Source organism: Amblyraja radiata, chromosome 21, assembly GCF_010909765.2.
Source record: "Amblyraja radiata isolate CabotCenter1 chromosome 21, sAmbRad1.1.pri, whole genome shotgun sequence".
Lineage (NCBI taxonomy): Eukaryota > Metazoa > Chordata > Chondrichthyes > Rajiformes > Rajidae > Amblyraja > Amblyraja radiata.
Genome location: NC_045976.1, coordinates 2,101,081 through 2,114,561, shown reverse-complemented (window position 1 = coordinate 2,114,561; position 13,481 = coordinate 2,101,081). Strand labels below are relative to the sequence as shown.

At 47.5% G+C, this 13,481-nt stretch overlaps 1 protein-coding gene across 1 annotated transcript in view; it reads left to right on the top strand.

Moving 5' to 3' along the window:
• Window positions 1–13,481, top strand: part of LOC116984950 (dynein heavy chain 3, axonemal-like) — a 344,183-nt gene that overhangs the window by 43,794 nt on the left and 286,908 nt on the right. Inside the window, exons 7-9 of the mRNA XM_033039311.1 lie at window positions 5,678–5,909; window positions 6,614–6,684; window positions 9,007–9,136. Coding sequence (XP_032895202.1) covers window positions 5,678–5,909; window positions 6,614–6,684; window positions 9,007–9,136 — 433 coding nt within the window. The remainder of the gene's footprint in view (window positions 1–5,677; window positions 5,910–6,613; window positions 6,685–9,006; window positions 9,137–13,481) is intronic.

Below are 13,481 nucleotides of genomic sequence, written 5' to 3'. Positions count from 1 at the left end.
GCCAGGCAGTATCTCTGGAGAGAAAGAATGGGGGATGTTTTGGGTCGAGACACTCCTTCAAACTGCGAATCAGGGGAAAGGGAAAGATACGGCTGGGTTGTAAGCCGAGGGGCATCCTTAGCTCAAACTGCGAATGCAGCTGCTGTGTATCAGTGCTCTGGTGTTTCGGTAAGTTGAAGGGATAAAAGATCCCTCTTTCCCGCTGTGTACCTGAACCACCAGCCTTACTGAACATAAGTGAGGCCAGCCACCAGCTGTGTGATGTACACTCCACTGAGTCTTGATTACACCCTAAACCCTGCCTCATGGAAGACGGGTGACTAGCGACACTGACCTCCCAGTGTTGCCAAGAGTCATAGAGTGGTACAGTGTGGAACCAGGCCCTTTAGCCCAGCACACCAGCCAACATGTCCCAGGCACACTAGTCCCACCTACCTGCATTCGGCCCATATCCCTTGAACCTGTCCTATCAATCTACCTGTTTCTTAAACGTTGGGACAGTCCCAGCCTCAACTACCTCCTCCGGCAGCTTGTTCCATACACCCACCACCCTTTCTGTGAAAAAGTATACCTCAGATTCCTATGAAATCTTTTCCCCTTCACCTTGAACCTAAGTCCTCTGGACCTCAATTCCCCTGGGCAAGAGACTCTGTGCATCTACCCAATCCATTCCCCTCATGATTTTATACGCCTCTATAAGATCACCCCTCATCCTCCTGCGCTCCAAGGAATAGAGTCCCAGCCTGCTCAACATCTCCCTATAGCTCAACCACTCATGTCCTAGCAACATGCTGGTAAATCATCTCTCAGTGGGTCAGGCGTTTGACATGTTACTCAAGTTTGCAGCGAGGTTTCCATTCGCAGTGTACAATGGGCATGTTGGCCCAAGCATATTGTTGTCTTCAGCCAACTCAGTTAAAGGGATCGGCAGCCACAGAGAAACAGCTTCCATACTTTCCCCTGCCCAAGACTTCATTTTATTCCCCCTGAAGCCTTGCACCCATTAATCTAATCTCCCACAACTCTATACATCTGCCTTTATCATTACGAAACTGATCTCACCACCCTCTGACAAAATAAATGTATCCTCGTCTCCTTCCTAAAGCAACGTCCTTTAATACTCAGCCTATGACCTCTCTCACTAGTGGAAACATCCTCTCCGTATCCACTCTATCCAAGCCCTTCACTATTCCATAAGTTTCAATGAGGTCCCTCCTCATTTTTCTAAACTCCAGCGAGCACAGGCCCAGTGCCGTCAAATGCTCATCATATGTTAACCCACTCATTCCTGGGATCATTCTCGTAAACCTCCTCTGGACCCTCTCCAATGCCAGCACATCCTTCCTCAGATATGGGCCCAAAATTGCTCACAATGCTCCAAATGTGGCCTTAGCTGTTGAGTCTTTCTTGTGATATGCTCAATATGTGGTATCGTTCGCCTGTAACATAAGCAAACCACACTGTTTCACAGTATTGTGGTATATGTATAGGGTATAGTTATGATAAATGCACAGTGTCTTGTACCCAGAGTCGGGAATTCAAGAGCCAGAGTCGTGGGTTTAAGGTGAAGCAGGAAAGATAATAATAATAATAATAATAATACATTTTATTTTTGGGCGCCTTTCAAAAATCTCAAGGACACCTTACAGAGATTAACAAGAATAGTAAAACATATAATCGGAATAAAATAAATAATTAAGACATCACAAAAACACAAATTAAAAGCAGAATTCAATCCAAAGACAAAAAATCAAAAACACAATGTGAAGAGAGAGCAGCGGCAGCTAAAGCGCGCCAGCGTACACCCTCCCTTCTGACAGCCATCTTGGACACAGACTAACATGTTTACTTACACAGAAAAAAAAATCATCCCCCCACAATGGTTACCACTGTGGGGGAAGGCACAATGTCCAGTCCCCATCCCCAGTTCACCCAAAGTCAGGCCTAATTGAGGCCACCGCTATTGCCTCTACGGAGGCCCGATGTTCCTGGCCGTTCTCACCGGGTGGTGTTGCTCCGGCGTCGGGAGAGTCCTCTCAACGGCTGGGCCACCTGGAACGGCCGCTTCCTGACTGGGGACCGCGGCTTCCGAAGCCGACAAGGCCGCGCTGGTTTGGAGCTCCCAGGCTCCCAATGTTAAAGTCGGCGCCGCCCGCTCCGCAGATCTGCAGCCCGGAGGTGTTGCTCTCGGCGGTCACAGCTCACCGGAGCTCCAGCGCGTCGATCCAGCGTGACGACCCAGGCAAGGCATCGCCCGCTCCGCTCCGCGATAGCGCCCCAGCGCTGTGCCGCCACCGAAGCCGATAGGAACCTGAGGGGCAACCACACAAAGGTTGGTGGATGTATGGAACGAACTGCCAGATGAGGTAGTTGAGGCAAGGACTATTGCAATGTTTAAAAAACATTTGGACAGGTACATGGATAGGGCAGGTTTGGAAGAATATGGGTCAAACGTGAGCAGGTGGGATTAGTGTAGAAGGGACATGTTGGTCGGTGTGGGCAGGTTGGGCCGATGGGTTTGTTTCCATGGTGTATGACTCTATGACTATGATAATAATAAATCAATAACAAATATCAATGTGGTGGCACTGGTAGAACACAGCACCAGAGACCCAGGTTTGGTCCTGACCTCAGGTGCTGTCTGTGTGGAGTTTGCACGTACTCCCTGTGACTGCATGGGTACCTCCGGTGCTCCAGTTGCCTCCCATGTCTCAAAGACATGAGTTTGTCGGTTAATTGGCCTTGTTAAAAATTGTTCCAAATGTGCAGCAGGGAGTGGGTGAGAAAGTGGGGTAACACACAGCGAACCCATGTTCGGCCTGTCTCCATGCTGTATCTCTAAACTCAACTAAACCAATGCCGATAAAAATATGCAAGAAGGAACTGCCGACGCTGGTTTAAGTCAATGGACGAGTCAATTGGTCAAGTCAATGGATATTTTTAAGGTGGCGATTGATAGATTCTTAATTAGTACGGGTGTCATGGGTTATGGGGTGAAGGCAGGAGAATGGAGTTGAGAGTTAAAGATAGATCAGCCATGATTGAATGGCGGAGTAGACTAGATGGGCTGAAAGGCCTAATTCTGCTCCTGGAATTTGAGCCTTTGAACATGTTTACACTGAAGATTGGTGTAACTCATCGGGTGGCACCTCGACTTAAAAAATGAGAAGATGAACTAAAGTCAATTATTGTGCTGGAAGAAACTGCTGATGTTGGTTCACATCGAAGGTAGACACAATGAGCTGGAGTAACTCAGTGGGTCAGGCAGCATCTCTGGAGAAAAAGAGAAATGTTTTGGGTCAAGACCCTTCTTCAGATTCAATGTGAACTCAACAAAGTCTGAAGAAGGGTCTCAACCTGAAACGTCACCGATTCCTTCTCTCCAGAGATGCTGCCTGTCCCACTGAGATACTCCAGCTTTTTGTGTCTATCTTCGCCAATGAAAATAAGTGGCATTGGACCTGAGCTTTATCTTCCCGCTGTGTTTACTACACGGCGGATATGAAAACTATGAATCATCCTGTGCGTGAAGCTGCATGAAGCTTTGGTATTAATGTGTAATGAAATGACACTGCCCGTGAAATGAATGGGCTGGAGGGCAGCTGTCCCACTGTGCTGCCATTTCAAATTAGAGCCATCAATAACATGATCAGTGCCCATAGCCAACAGCACGTCACCTAGATAATAAAGCAAAGCATTGCTGAAAAGTGGCCTGATAGTCCACTTGGCTCTCAGCAAGACTCGGCGGTCAGCGGCCAGGAAGGAGCTGGAGACATCGGATGTGAGGAGCAAGGGCCGGCAGGAGGGTGAACCGGGGTCATGTCTCCAGTGCCTTCAAGGTCGGCTGCAAGATGTCAGAGGCAAGGAAGGTCATGCTATTTGATGCGGCCCCTCTCACCAAGCGAAGGACATCTCAGACTCCTGTACAAGCAGTGAAGACACGAGTTGAGATATCTAGGGAGGAACTGCAGATGCTGGTTTACACCGAAGATAGACACAAAAGGCTGGAGTCACTCAGCAGGACAGGCAGCATCTCTGGAGAAAAGGAATGGGTGATGACTCGGGTTGAGACCGTTCTTCAGACTGAGAGTCAGGAGAAAGGGAAACGAGAGATAAAGAAGGTGTATCAAATGAATGAAAGACGTGCAAAAAGCAATGATGATGAAGGACAGGTGGAGCCCACAATGGTCCATTGTTGGCTGTGGGGTTGGTGATAACGAGTTATACAGACAATGGAACTCAACAGGACGGCAGTGAAACTAGTACGATGACTAGGGTGGGGGAAGGGTGGAGAGAGTGGGGATGCAAGGGTTACTATGTTAGAGAAGTCAATATTCATACCGCTGGGGTGTAAGCTGCCCAAGTGAAATATGAAAGTGTTGTTCCTCCAATTTGATGTTCCATTATAACTTTACAAAACACGTTGTGGGGCCACCCTTCAGGTTTAGGTGTATTATTGCCACTGATACTAAGATACGATGAAAAGCTTTTGTTTGTGTGCTCTCCGATCAAATCAGATAATACTACACGTGAATACAATAAACACAATCACATGTACAACAGGTAGAACCTTTAGTGCTCTGCTTCTCGATTCCCCATCTCTGGGTTAGAGACTCTGTGCGTCTATGCATTAAGGTGGATACATCCCCATGACCTACTGTGATTTACCCTGGTTATTAACAGAGGAGATCCTTGGTTATTAAGAAAGATGACACCAAGACACCTGGGGTCATGGAATGTGAGGAAGGTTGTTGAAGTATACAGCGGGATATATATCGATCAGCAGGAGCCTTGGCAAAGGTCTTTGCATCTTCTCCAGCCACAGCCTTGGTCCACGAGGTCTGGAGAGGAGGTCATATTTTTTTATTTCAGAAGGGAAATAAAGATAATCCAGGGAATTCTAGGCCGTTGAGCCTCACATCAGTGGTCGGGAAACTATTGGAGAGGATTCTTCAGGATAGAATTTACTCCCATTTTGGAAGAGAATAGGTTAACTCGGGACAGTCAGCATGGCTGTGTACATGGCAGTGTTTTGAGGAGGTTTTTTGACGTTATCTACATAATATTCACAAGGCATTTCATAAATTCCCCTATGGTAGGCTGATCCTGATGGTTTAAGATGTACTGGATTAACAGTGACTTGGCTGTATGGATTCAGAACCAGTTTACTGATAGAAGGCAGAATGTGGTGGCGATGGACAATGTTTGGGTTAGAGGTCTGTGATAAGTGGAGGCACAGTGAAGTTCTTTGTTGTGCATGTATCGCCGAATGCAAAGGGTCGCCACCTACAGGCTGCTTGCAAAGTTACATAGAATCCCACGCCGGGTACTCCTTGTTCCTCATCCTCACGGCCATTCCCCCACGCCGGGTACTCCTTTTATTTCCGGAGGTGCCCCCTCCTGCTCCCACGTGGCCCGTCCTCAGCGACCATCAACAATCGCCGCACCGTCCTCCTCTTCGACCGCCACCGGATCCACACCTAATGCCTCCACTCCAGCGCCCCAGAGACCGGCCTCGGGGCCCAGTGACCCAGGGTCCAGGCTCCAGCCATGGGGCCCTGTGACCCAGGCTCCAGCATGGGGCCCTGTGACCTAGGCTCCAGCATGGGGCCCTGTGATCCAGGCTCCAGCATGGGGCCCTGTGACCCAGGCTCCAGCATGGGGCCCTGTGATCCAGGTTCCAGCCACGGGGCCTTGTGATCCAGGCTCCAGCATGGGGCCCTGTGATCCAGGCTCCAGCATGGGGCCCTGTGATCCAGCCTGGGTCACGGGGCCCTGTGACCCAGGATTCAGCCACGAGGCCCTATGACCTAGGATCCAGCATAGGGCCCTGTGACCCAGGCTCCAGCATGGGGCCCTGTGACCCAGGCTCCAGCACGGGGCCCTGTGACCCAGGATTCAGCCACGAGGCCCTATGACCTAGGATCCAGCATAGGGCCCTGTGACCCAGGCTCCAGCATGGGGCCCTGTGATCCAGGCTCCAGCATGGGGCCCTGTGATCCAGCCTGGGTCACGGGGCCCTGTGACCCAGGATTCAGCCACGAGGCCCTATGACCTAGGATCCAGCATAGGGCCCTGTGACCCAGGCTCCAGCATGGGGCCCTGTGACCCAGGCTCCAGCACGGGGCCCTGTGACCCAGGATTCAGCCACGAGGCCCTATGACCTAGGATCCAGCATAGGGCCCTGTGACCCAGGCTCCAGCATGGGGCCCTGTGATCCAGGCTCCAGCATGGGGCCCTGTGATCCAGCCTGGGTCACGGGGCCCTGTGACCCAGGATTCAGCCACGAGGCCCTATGACCTAGGATCCAGCATGGGGCCCTGTGACCCAGGCTCCAGCACGGGGCCCTGTGACCCAGTCTCCAGTACGAAGTCAATCAGATAATCAGATATAACAGATAAACAGATATAACAGAAGGGTTTCAGCCCAAAATGTTGCCTATTTCCTTCGCTCCACAGATGCTGCCTCACCCGCTGAGTTTCTCCAGCACTTTTGCCTACCTTCGTTTTTCCAGCATCTGCAATTCCTCCTTGAACATGAGGCCCTGTGACCCAGTGTCCAGACAGGTTGGTTAGTATGTTTGCAGATGTCACCAAGGCTGCTGATATTTCAGGGTTATGTCGGTGCCCGGGTTGTACTAGAGAAAGTCTACGCGCTGTCCACAGGCACCCTGGGGGATTTCCGGTACCGCTGGGCACCGCGGGGGGATGGAATGTATCCTTGACAAGGATTGTAACAGGGTTGTTTCATGCTCAGTATATTTGAATGTCTGTTTGACTTTGTACTATGGCGGTGGGTTTGTTGGTATTGTTTTGTATTGTACACATTATTCTTGTAATAATTGATTCATTTTTGGTTAAAAAAAAGACTGCTGAGGTTGTAATGTGCAGAAGGCTGTCAAAGTATACAGCGGGATATAGATCAGCTACAGAAATGGACGGAGAAACGGCAGCTTGAATTTAATCCAAGCAAGTGTGAGACGTTGCACTTTAGGAGTTGAACGTAATGGGAATATGTACAATTAATGGCATGTCCCTCAACAGCAGTGATGTACAGAGTGGTTCCGACCCAAAATATCACCCATCCTTTTTCTCCAGAGATGCTGCCGGACCTGCTCAGTTAAGGGTCTGTCCCACTTGGGCGCCATTTGCGCGTCACGCAGATGGCGGTGAAGAATTTGTACATCCCAAAATCCTGGGGCGAGGCGCTCAACTGCATGTCACTGCCTACGTCACCACGCACCATGCACGCGTAATGCACACCATGCACGCATCACATGCGCGTCATGCATCGTGACGTGTAAATCATGTTGCGTAAACTACGCGCAAATGACGCCCAAGTGGGACAGGCCCTTTACTCCAGCTTTTTGTGTCAACTTCTGTTTAATCAGCAACATTCACTCAATCGTAAGGCTATAGGAGGGGAGGAAACCCCCAGCCAGTAAAGGGCCTGTCCCACTAGGGCGTCATTTGCGCGTCATTTACGTGACATAATTTACGCGTCACGACGCGCGCGTGGTGCGTGGTGACGTAGGCAGTGACACGCGGTCGGCCGCGGCGCCCCAGGATCTTGGGATGTACAAAATCTTCGCGCGCCATCTGCGTGACGCGCAAATGAAGCCCAAGTGGGACAGGCCGTTAACTCGCCATCTATCTTCAAACAAAACTAAACTAATAGTTTGTCACCAGAAACAGTTTATGGGACTGTGAGATGTGGAGATTAGTTTAGTTTCGTCTGCTCCGACCAGCGATCCCTGCACACTAACACTATCCTACACACACTAGGGACAATTTACCATTTTTACCAAGCTCATTAGCCTGCAAACCTGTACGTCTTTGGAATGTGGGAGGAAACCGGAGACCTCAGAGAAAAGCCACGCAGGTCACGGGGAGAAGGTACCAACTATGTACAGACAACACCCGTAGCCAGGATTGAACCTGAATCCCTGGTGATACCGGTGCTGATGCAGTTATAGTGAGGACAACTGCTGGTGGTGGGGGATGAGCATCTGCAAACCGCTGTGATGTTACTGCTGTGCCACAGAGTGACAATGGTTGGAGAGGCTTCTGACGTTTAGCGATTTTGCTTTCGTTTGCAGAACGCGCAGACTGGGCGATTGTTTCACTGAACACCTCCGCTCAGTCCGCCTTGACCAACACGATCACCCAGTTGCCAAACACTTTAACACCCCCTCCCATTCCCGCTCTGACCTTTCTGTCCTGGGCCTCCTCCACTGTCAGAGTGAGGACCAGCGCTAATTTGAGGAACAGCACCTCATGTTTCACTCGGGCATCTTACAGCACCATGAACGTTGATTTCTCTCACTTCAAGTAAACCGTGCTTTCCGTCTCTCCCCGTCCTTTCCCCACCCTAGTTGTCCTACTAGTTCCACTGTTCACATCATTGTACCCCTTCATTATCACCTCTTTCCCAGCCAACAATGGGCCATTGTGGACTCCACATTGGTCATCTGTTGCCGGCCCTGCTTTGTTCTGGCCTTTTACGATACGATAAAATGCAATAGAACTTTATTGATCCCAGGAGGGAAATTGATCTGCCAACAGTCATCAAAAACACAAAATCCATGAAACATTAAATTAAAGTGACATCTGGAAAGGCTTGGGGGATGTGCAGATTGGGGTGGGTGGTGTCAGTCTCAGTCTACCCCATGACAGAAGGGGGAGGAGTTGTACAGTTTGATAACCACAGGGAAGAAGGATCTCCTGTGGCGTTTTGTGCTGCATCTTGGTGGAACCAGTCTGTTGCTGAAGGTACTCCTCAGGTTGACCAGTGTGTCATGGAGGGGGTGAGCTGTATTGTCCAGGATGCTCCGCAGTTTGAGAAGCATCCTCCCCTTTTTTCCTACCTCCATTTCTCCCTCTCCCCTCTACTTTCAGACTGAAGAAGGGTCTCAACCTGAAACGTCACCCATGCTTTTTCTCCAGAGATGCTGCCTGATCCGCTGAGTTACTCCAGTACTTAGTGCCTACCTTGCTTTCCTTCTAGGTACCATGACCTTCTTGAAGGATGCATTGACCCATCAGTTGTGACTCCATTGAGTAAGGAATGGCTACAGAGAATCTATGCCTCCGTCCCAGCTGATGACCACACACCACTGTGCCAGAAGTTAACCCAGGTAGGTATATGTTGAGGAACACACTCTGTTTAAATGGTTATTGTCATGAGTATGGAACTCTGAGTGTACCTCTGGTGCTGGTGAGTAAGTGACCAACGTCTGAGCTTCCTTATTTTGCTGGAAGTGTCCAATTAGTTTAGTTTAGTTTAGTTTAGAGATACAGCGCGGACTCAGGCCCTTCGGCCCACCGAGACCCGCACACTAGAATTATCCTGCGCACGCTGGAGACAATTTACATTTATAACAAGCCAATTAACCTACAAACCTGTATGTCTTGGAGCGTGGGAGGAAACCGAAGTAGGTCATGGGGAGAACGTGCAAACTCGATACAGATAGCACACGTAGTCAGGGTCAGGGGTGGGAGATTGCAACCTTCACGTGGTCTGCCATGTTTCGACAAATGCAATCAACCCGGCATGCACAATCAAATATGATCAAATAGATCAAGTTGTCCGACAACTTTAGGCTGTGCACGCCGTACGCAAGAAGTAGAAGAAGTCAGGGTCAAACCCGGGTCTCTGATGCTGTAACTAGCGTTACGCCACCGAGGTACAGTGAGAAGCTTATATTGCGTGCTAACCAGTCAGCAAAAAGACCACACATGATCACAATCAAACCTTCCACAGTGTACAGATATTAGAAGTAAACAAGATAACCCATGCCCGAATGAGGCTACCAGACATGATGTGGACCTGTGCCTTCCTGTGTCTATTCTAGCTTTGCCATTTTATTGATTATTTTTGAGCCAATAAGATTTAAAGTTAAAATTGTGTCTAACGTGGACCACAGCAGCAGAGCGGCACGGTGGCGCAGCGGTGTAGTTGCTGCATCACAGCGCCAGAGACCCGGGTTCGATCCCAACTACGGGTGCTGTCTGTACGGAGGTTGTACGATCCTTGATTGACACTCACTATTCTTGATACCCTCGGACTATCTTTGATCAGACTTTGCTGGCTTTACCTTGCACTAAACATTATTCTCTTATCATCTATCTGTACACTGTGAATGGCTCAATGATTTTTTTTTATTTATTTTTTTTATTAGAAGTACGGTAAATTACAATAACACACAACACATATATCTTAATACATTTTTTGTACCGCTTCATTTTTTTTTTTTTTAAAGCTTTAAGAAAAAGATAGAAGTAAGGAAAGTAAAGAAGGTGCGCAAGAGTTGTGAAGTGCAGGAGAGTGTTGGGAAAAGAAAGCCCCTTAGAAAAGAAGTTAGAGAAGGAAGTAAAGTAAGAAAGTAGACCCTAGAAAAGAAAGAAAAAGAAAGTAAGGACAATCGCTCTATTATAACATTAAACTCCGCAGAAAGACTACCAACCAAGTCTGTTTTTGTTGTTTTATCTCCCAATGCCAGGTCCTGATACCATTTATTTATTTATTTATTTTTTAAATTACTATTGCACCTCATGCTTGTAATAGGTCCATAAACGTAGACCACGTCTTTTGGAATTGGTTTGCTTTATCTGCTAAGAGGAATCTCATCTCTTCCAGATGTAATGTTTCAAACATATTTGATATCCACATTTTTATTGTTGGTGTGGGCGCATTTTTCCAGAATTTAAGTATGAGCTTTTTTCCCATTATTAGCCCGTAATTGAGTAAATTCTTCTGATACACGTTTAATTCAGGGATACCTTCCGATATCCCAAAAATGATCCATTCTGGTTTTGGTACCAGTTTTATTTTAATTAATTTTGAAAAAATATCAAATATTCCATGCCAGAATTTTTGGATTTTTGTACAAAAAACAAAAGAGTGCGCTATGGTAGCTTCTTGACACAGACATTTATCACAGATTGGTGAAACATTAGGAAAGATTTTATTTAATTTAGTTTTTGAATAGTATAGTCTATGTAATATTTTGAATTGGATAAGCGTATGTCGTACATTGATCGAGCATTTATGCACCTGTAGTAAATGTTTATCCCAGCTCTCTTTTGAAATTTTTATAGCTAATTCTTGTTCCAAGTCTCTTCTAATTCCATCTGTTGTGGGTATTTCTATGTTTAAAATGATATTATATAACTACGATATTAAGTTAGCTGATTCCGCCTTTGTCTTCATTGCTTCATCCAGTAAGTCGGAAGGCATATTATGATAGTCTTTTGTGTATTTTTTCAAATAATCACAAATTTGAAGATATTTAAAATATTGGTTATTTTTCAAATTATATTTCAGTTGTAGTTGTTGAAATGATAGTAATTTTCCCACTTCATACAGGTCTTCGAGCGTTTTGATTCCCATTCTTTCCCAATGTATAAATGATTTGTCTATGATTGATGGTTTAAACGATGGGTTATTGGCTATTGGTATTGAGAGAGATAGGTTTCTTAATTTTAGATTCTGTTTTATTTGTTTCCATGTTCTAATTGTGCTATGTATAATTGGGTTTTTATTATAATTTTTATTATTCAGATTTATTGGTGAGAGGATAATCGCTCCTATATTACTCGGGGAGCAATCCCCTTTTTCCATTACAATCCAGTCCGCCTGCTGGGCAGAATTGTCCAGCAGGTGAATCATATTTTTAATATTTACTGCCCAATTATAATACATAAAGTTAGGGAGCGCTAGACCCCCCCCACTCTTTTCGTTTATTAAGGTGTGTTCTTTGTATTCTATGGGGTTTATAATCCCATATGAAATTTGTAATGTCTGAGTCCAATTTTTTGAAAAACATTTTTGGGAGATATATAGGTATTGATTGAAATAGGTATAGAATGGCTCAATGATAACGATGTATTGTCTTTCCGCTGACTGGATAGCACTGTGACAATAAACTAAACTAAAGTGAACTCGACCATTGTCAGTGGCAGCCTACAGGCCATCTACATCCAAAACCTCTAACTGAGCAGATGATGGGTATCTTGCAGCGAGTATCCTGACACCATGTGGACCTTGCACCAGGAGTGTGATGGAATAATTCCATGGATCTGGGCAAGCTTATCTCCAAACAGGGGACGCCTACCAGTGCGAAACAGCCGCCAACCTCATTAGCACTCCAGCCACCAACCTAAACACTCATTCCCTCCACCACTAACACAATGACGTTCTCTCCCCATCTACTCCAACATGGGCAGCATGGTGGCGCAGCGGTAGAGTTGCTGCCGTACAGCGCCAGAGACCCGGGTTCCATCCTAACCACGGGTACTGTCTGTACGGAGTTTGTACATTCTCCCCGTGACCTGCGTGAGTTTTCTCTGGGTGCTCCGGTTTTCTCCCACACTCCCCAGTCGTCAACAAGTTCCACTGTTCACATCCTTGTATCACTTTGTTATCACCTCTTCCCCAGCCAACAATGGACCATATAGGCTCCACCTAGATCATATGTTGCTGGCCCTGATTTGTTCTGGCCTTCTCCTATCTCCAGTTCCCTCCCCTCTACTTTCAGTCTGAAGAAGGGTCCTGACCCGAAACGTTACCAATCCTTTTCTCCAGAGATGCTGCCTGAGCCGCTGAGTTACTCCAGCACTTTGTGTCCACAGTATCTTGAGGAAATCTTGTTGTAGAACGACTTGTGCAGCACATTGAACAGCCACCAAAGTCAAGCACACCATCGCCTTTACTTCCTTAAAATCCTTAGGAAGTTCAGCATGTCCCCAACAACAGCATACTCAAGGACGAGTCGCACCCCAGGCCACTCCCTCTTCTCCCCTCTCCCATCAGGCAAGATGTACAGAAGTGTGAAAACGCACATCTCCAGATTCAGGGACAGTTTCTTCCCAGCTGTTATCAGGCAACTAAACCAGCCTACCACAGCTAGAGAATGGTCCTGAAGTACTATCTACCGCATTGGAGACCCTCGAACTATCTTTGATCGGACTTTACTGGACTTTATCTTGCACTAAACATTTTTTATGTTATTCCCTTTATCATGTATCTGTGGATGGTTCAATTGTAATAATTTATAGTCTTCCTGCTGACTGGATAGCAGGCAACAAAAGCTTTTCACTGTACCTTGGTATAGGTCACAGTACTCTACTCAAACTCAAGCCTGGTGTCTCCATTGTTGGTGTGGTGAGTCATGGGCCTTGGTATGGGAAGCATTTGTGGTGGCTAAAGGGCCTGTCCCACAAACATGCGACTCCATGCGGCAAGTGCGACCTAAGCGACTCCATGCGGCAAGCGCTACCTAACGTGGTCACTTGCGGGGCCGGTTCCACTTCGATCGCCGGAGCCGTATGGAGTTGTACGGAGCTGGTCCCGACATCGCGCGGGGATCCGAAAATCTGACCGTGCTCAAAAATTCCGCGCGGCAGCGGCCTGCTGGCCCGCAGCCGCCTCAACGCCGAACGTCACGAGCAAACTTCCCGCGGACTTCGCTCGCACCTCAT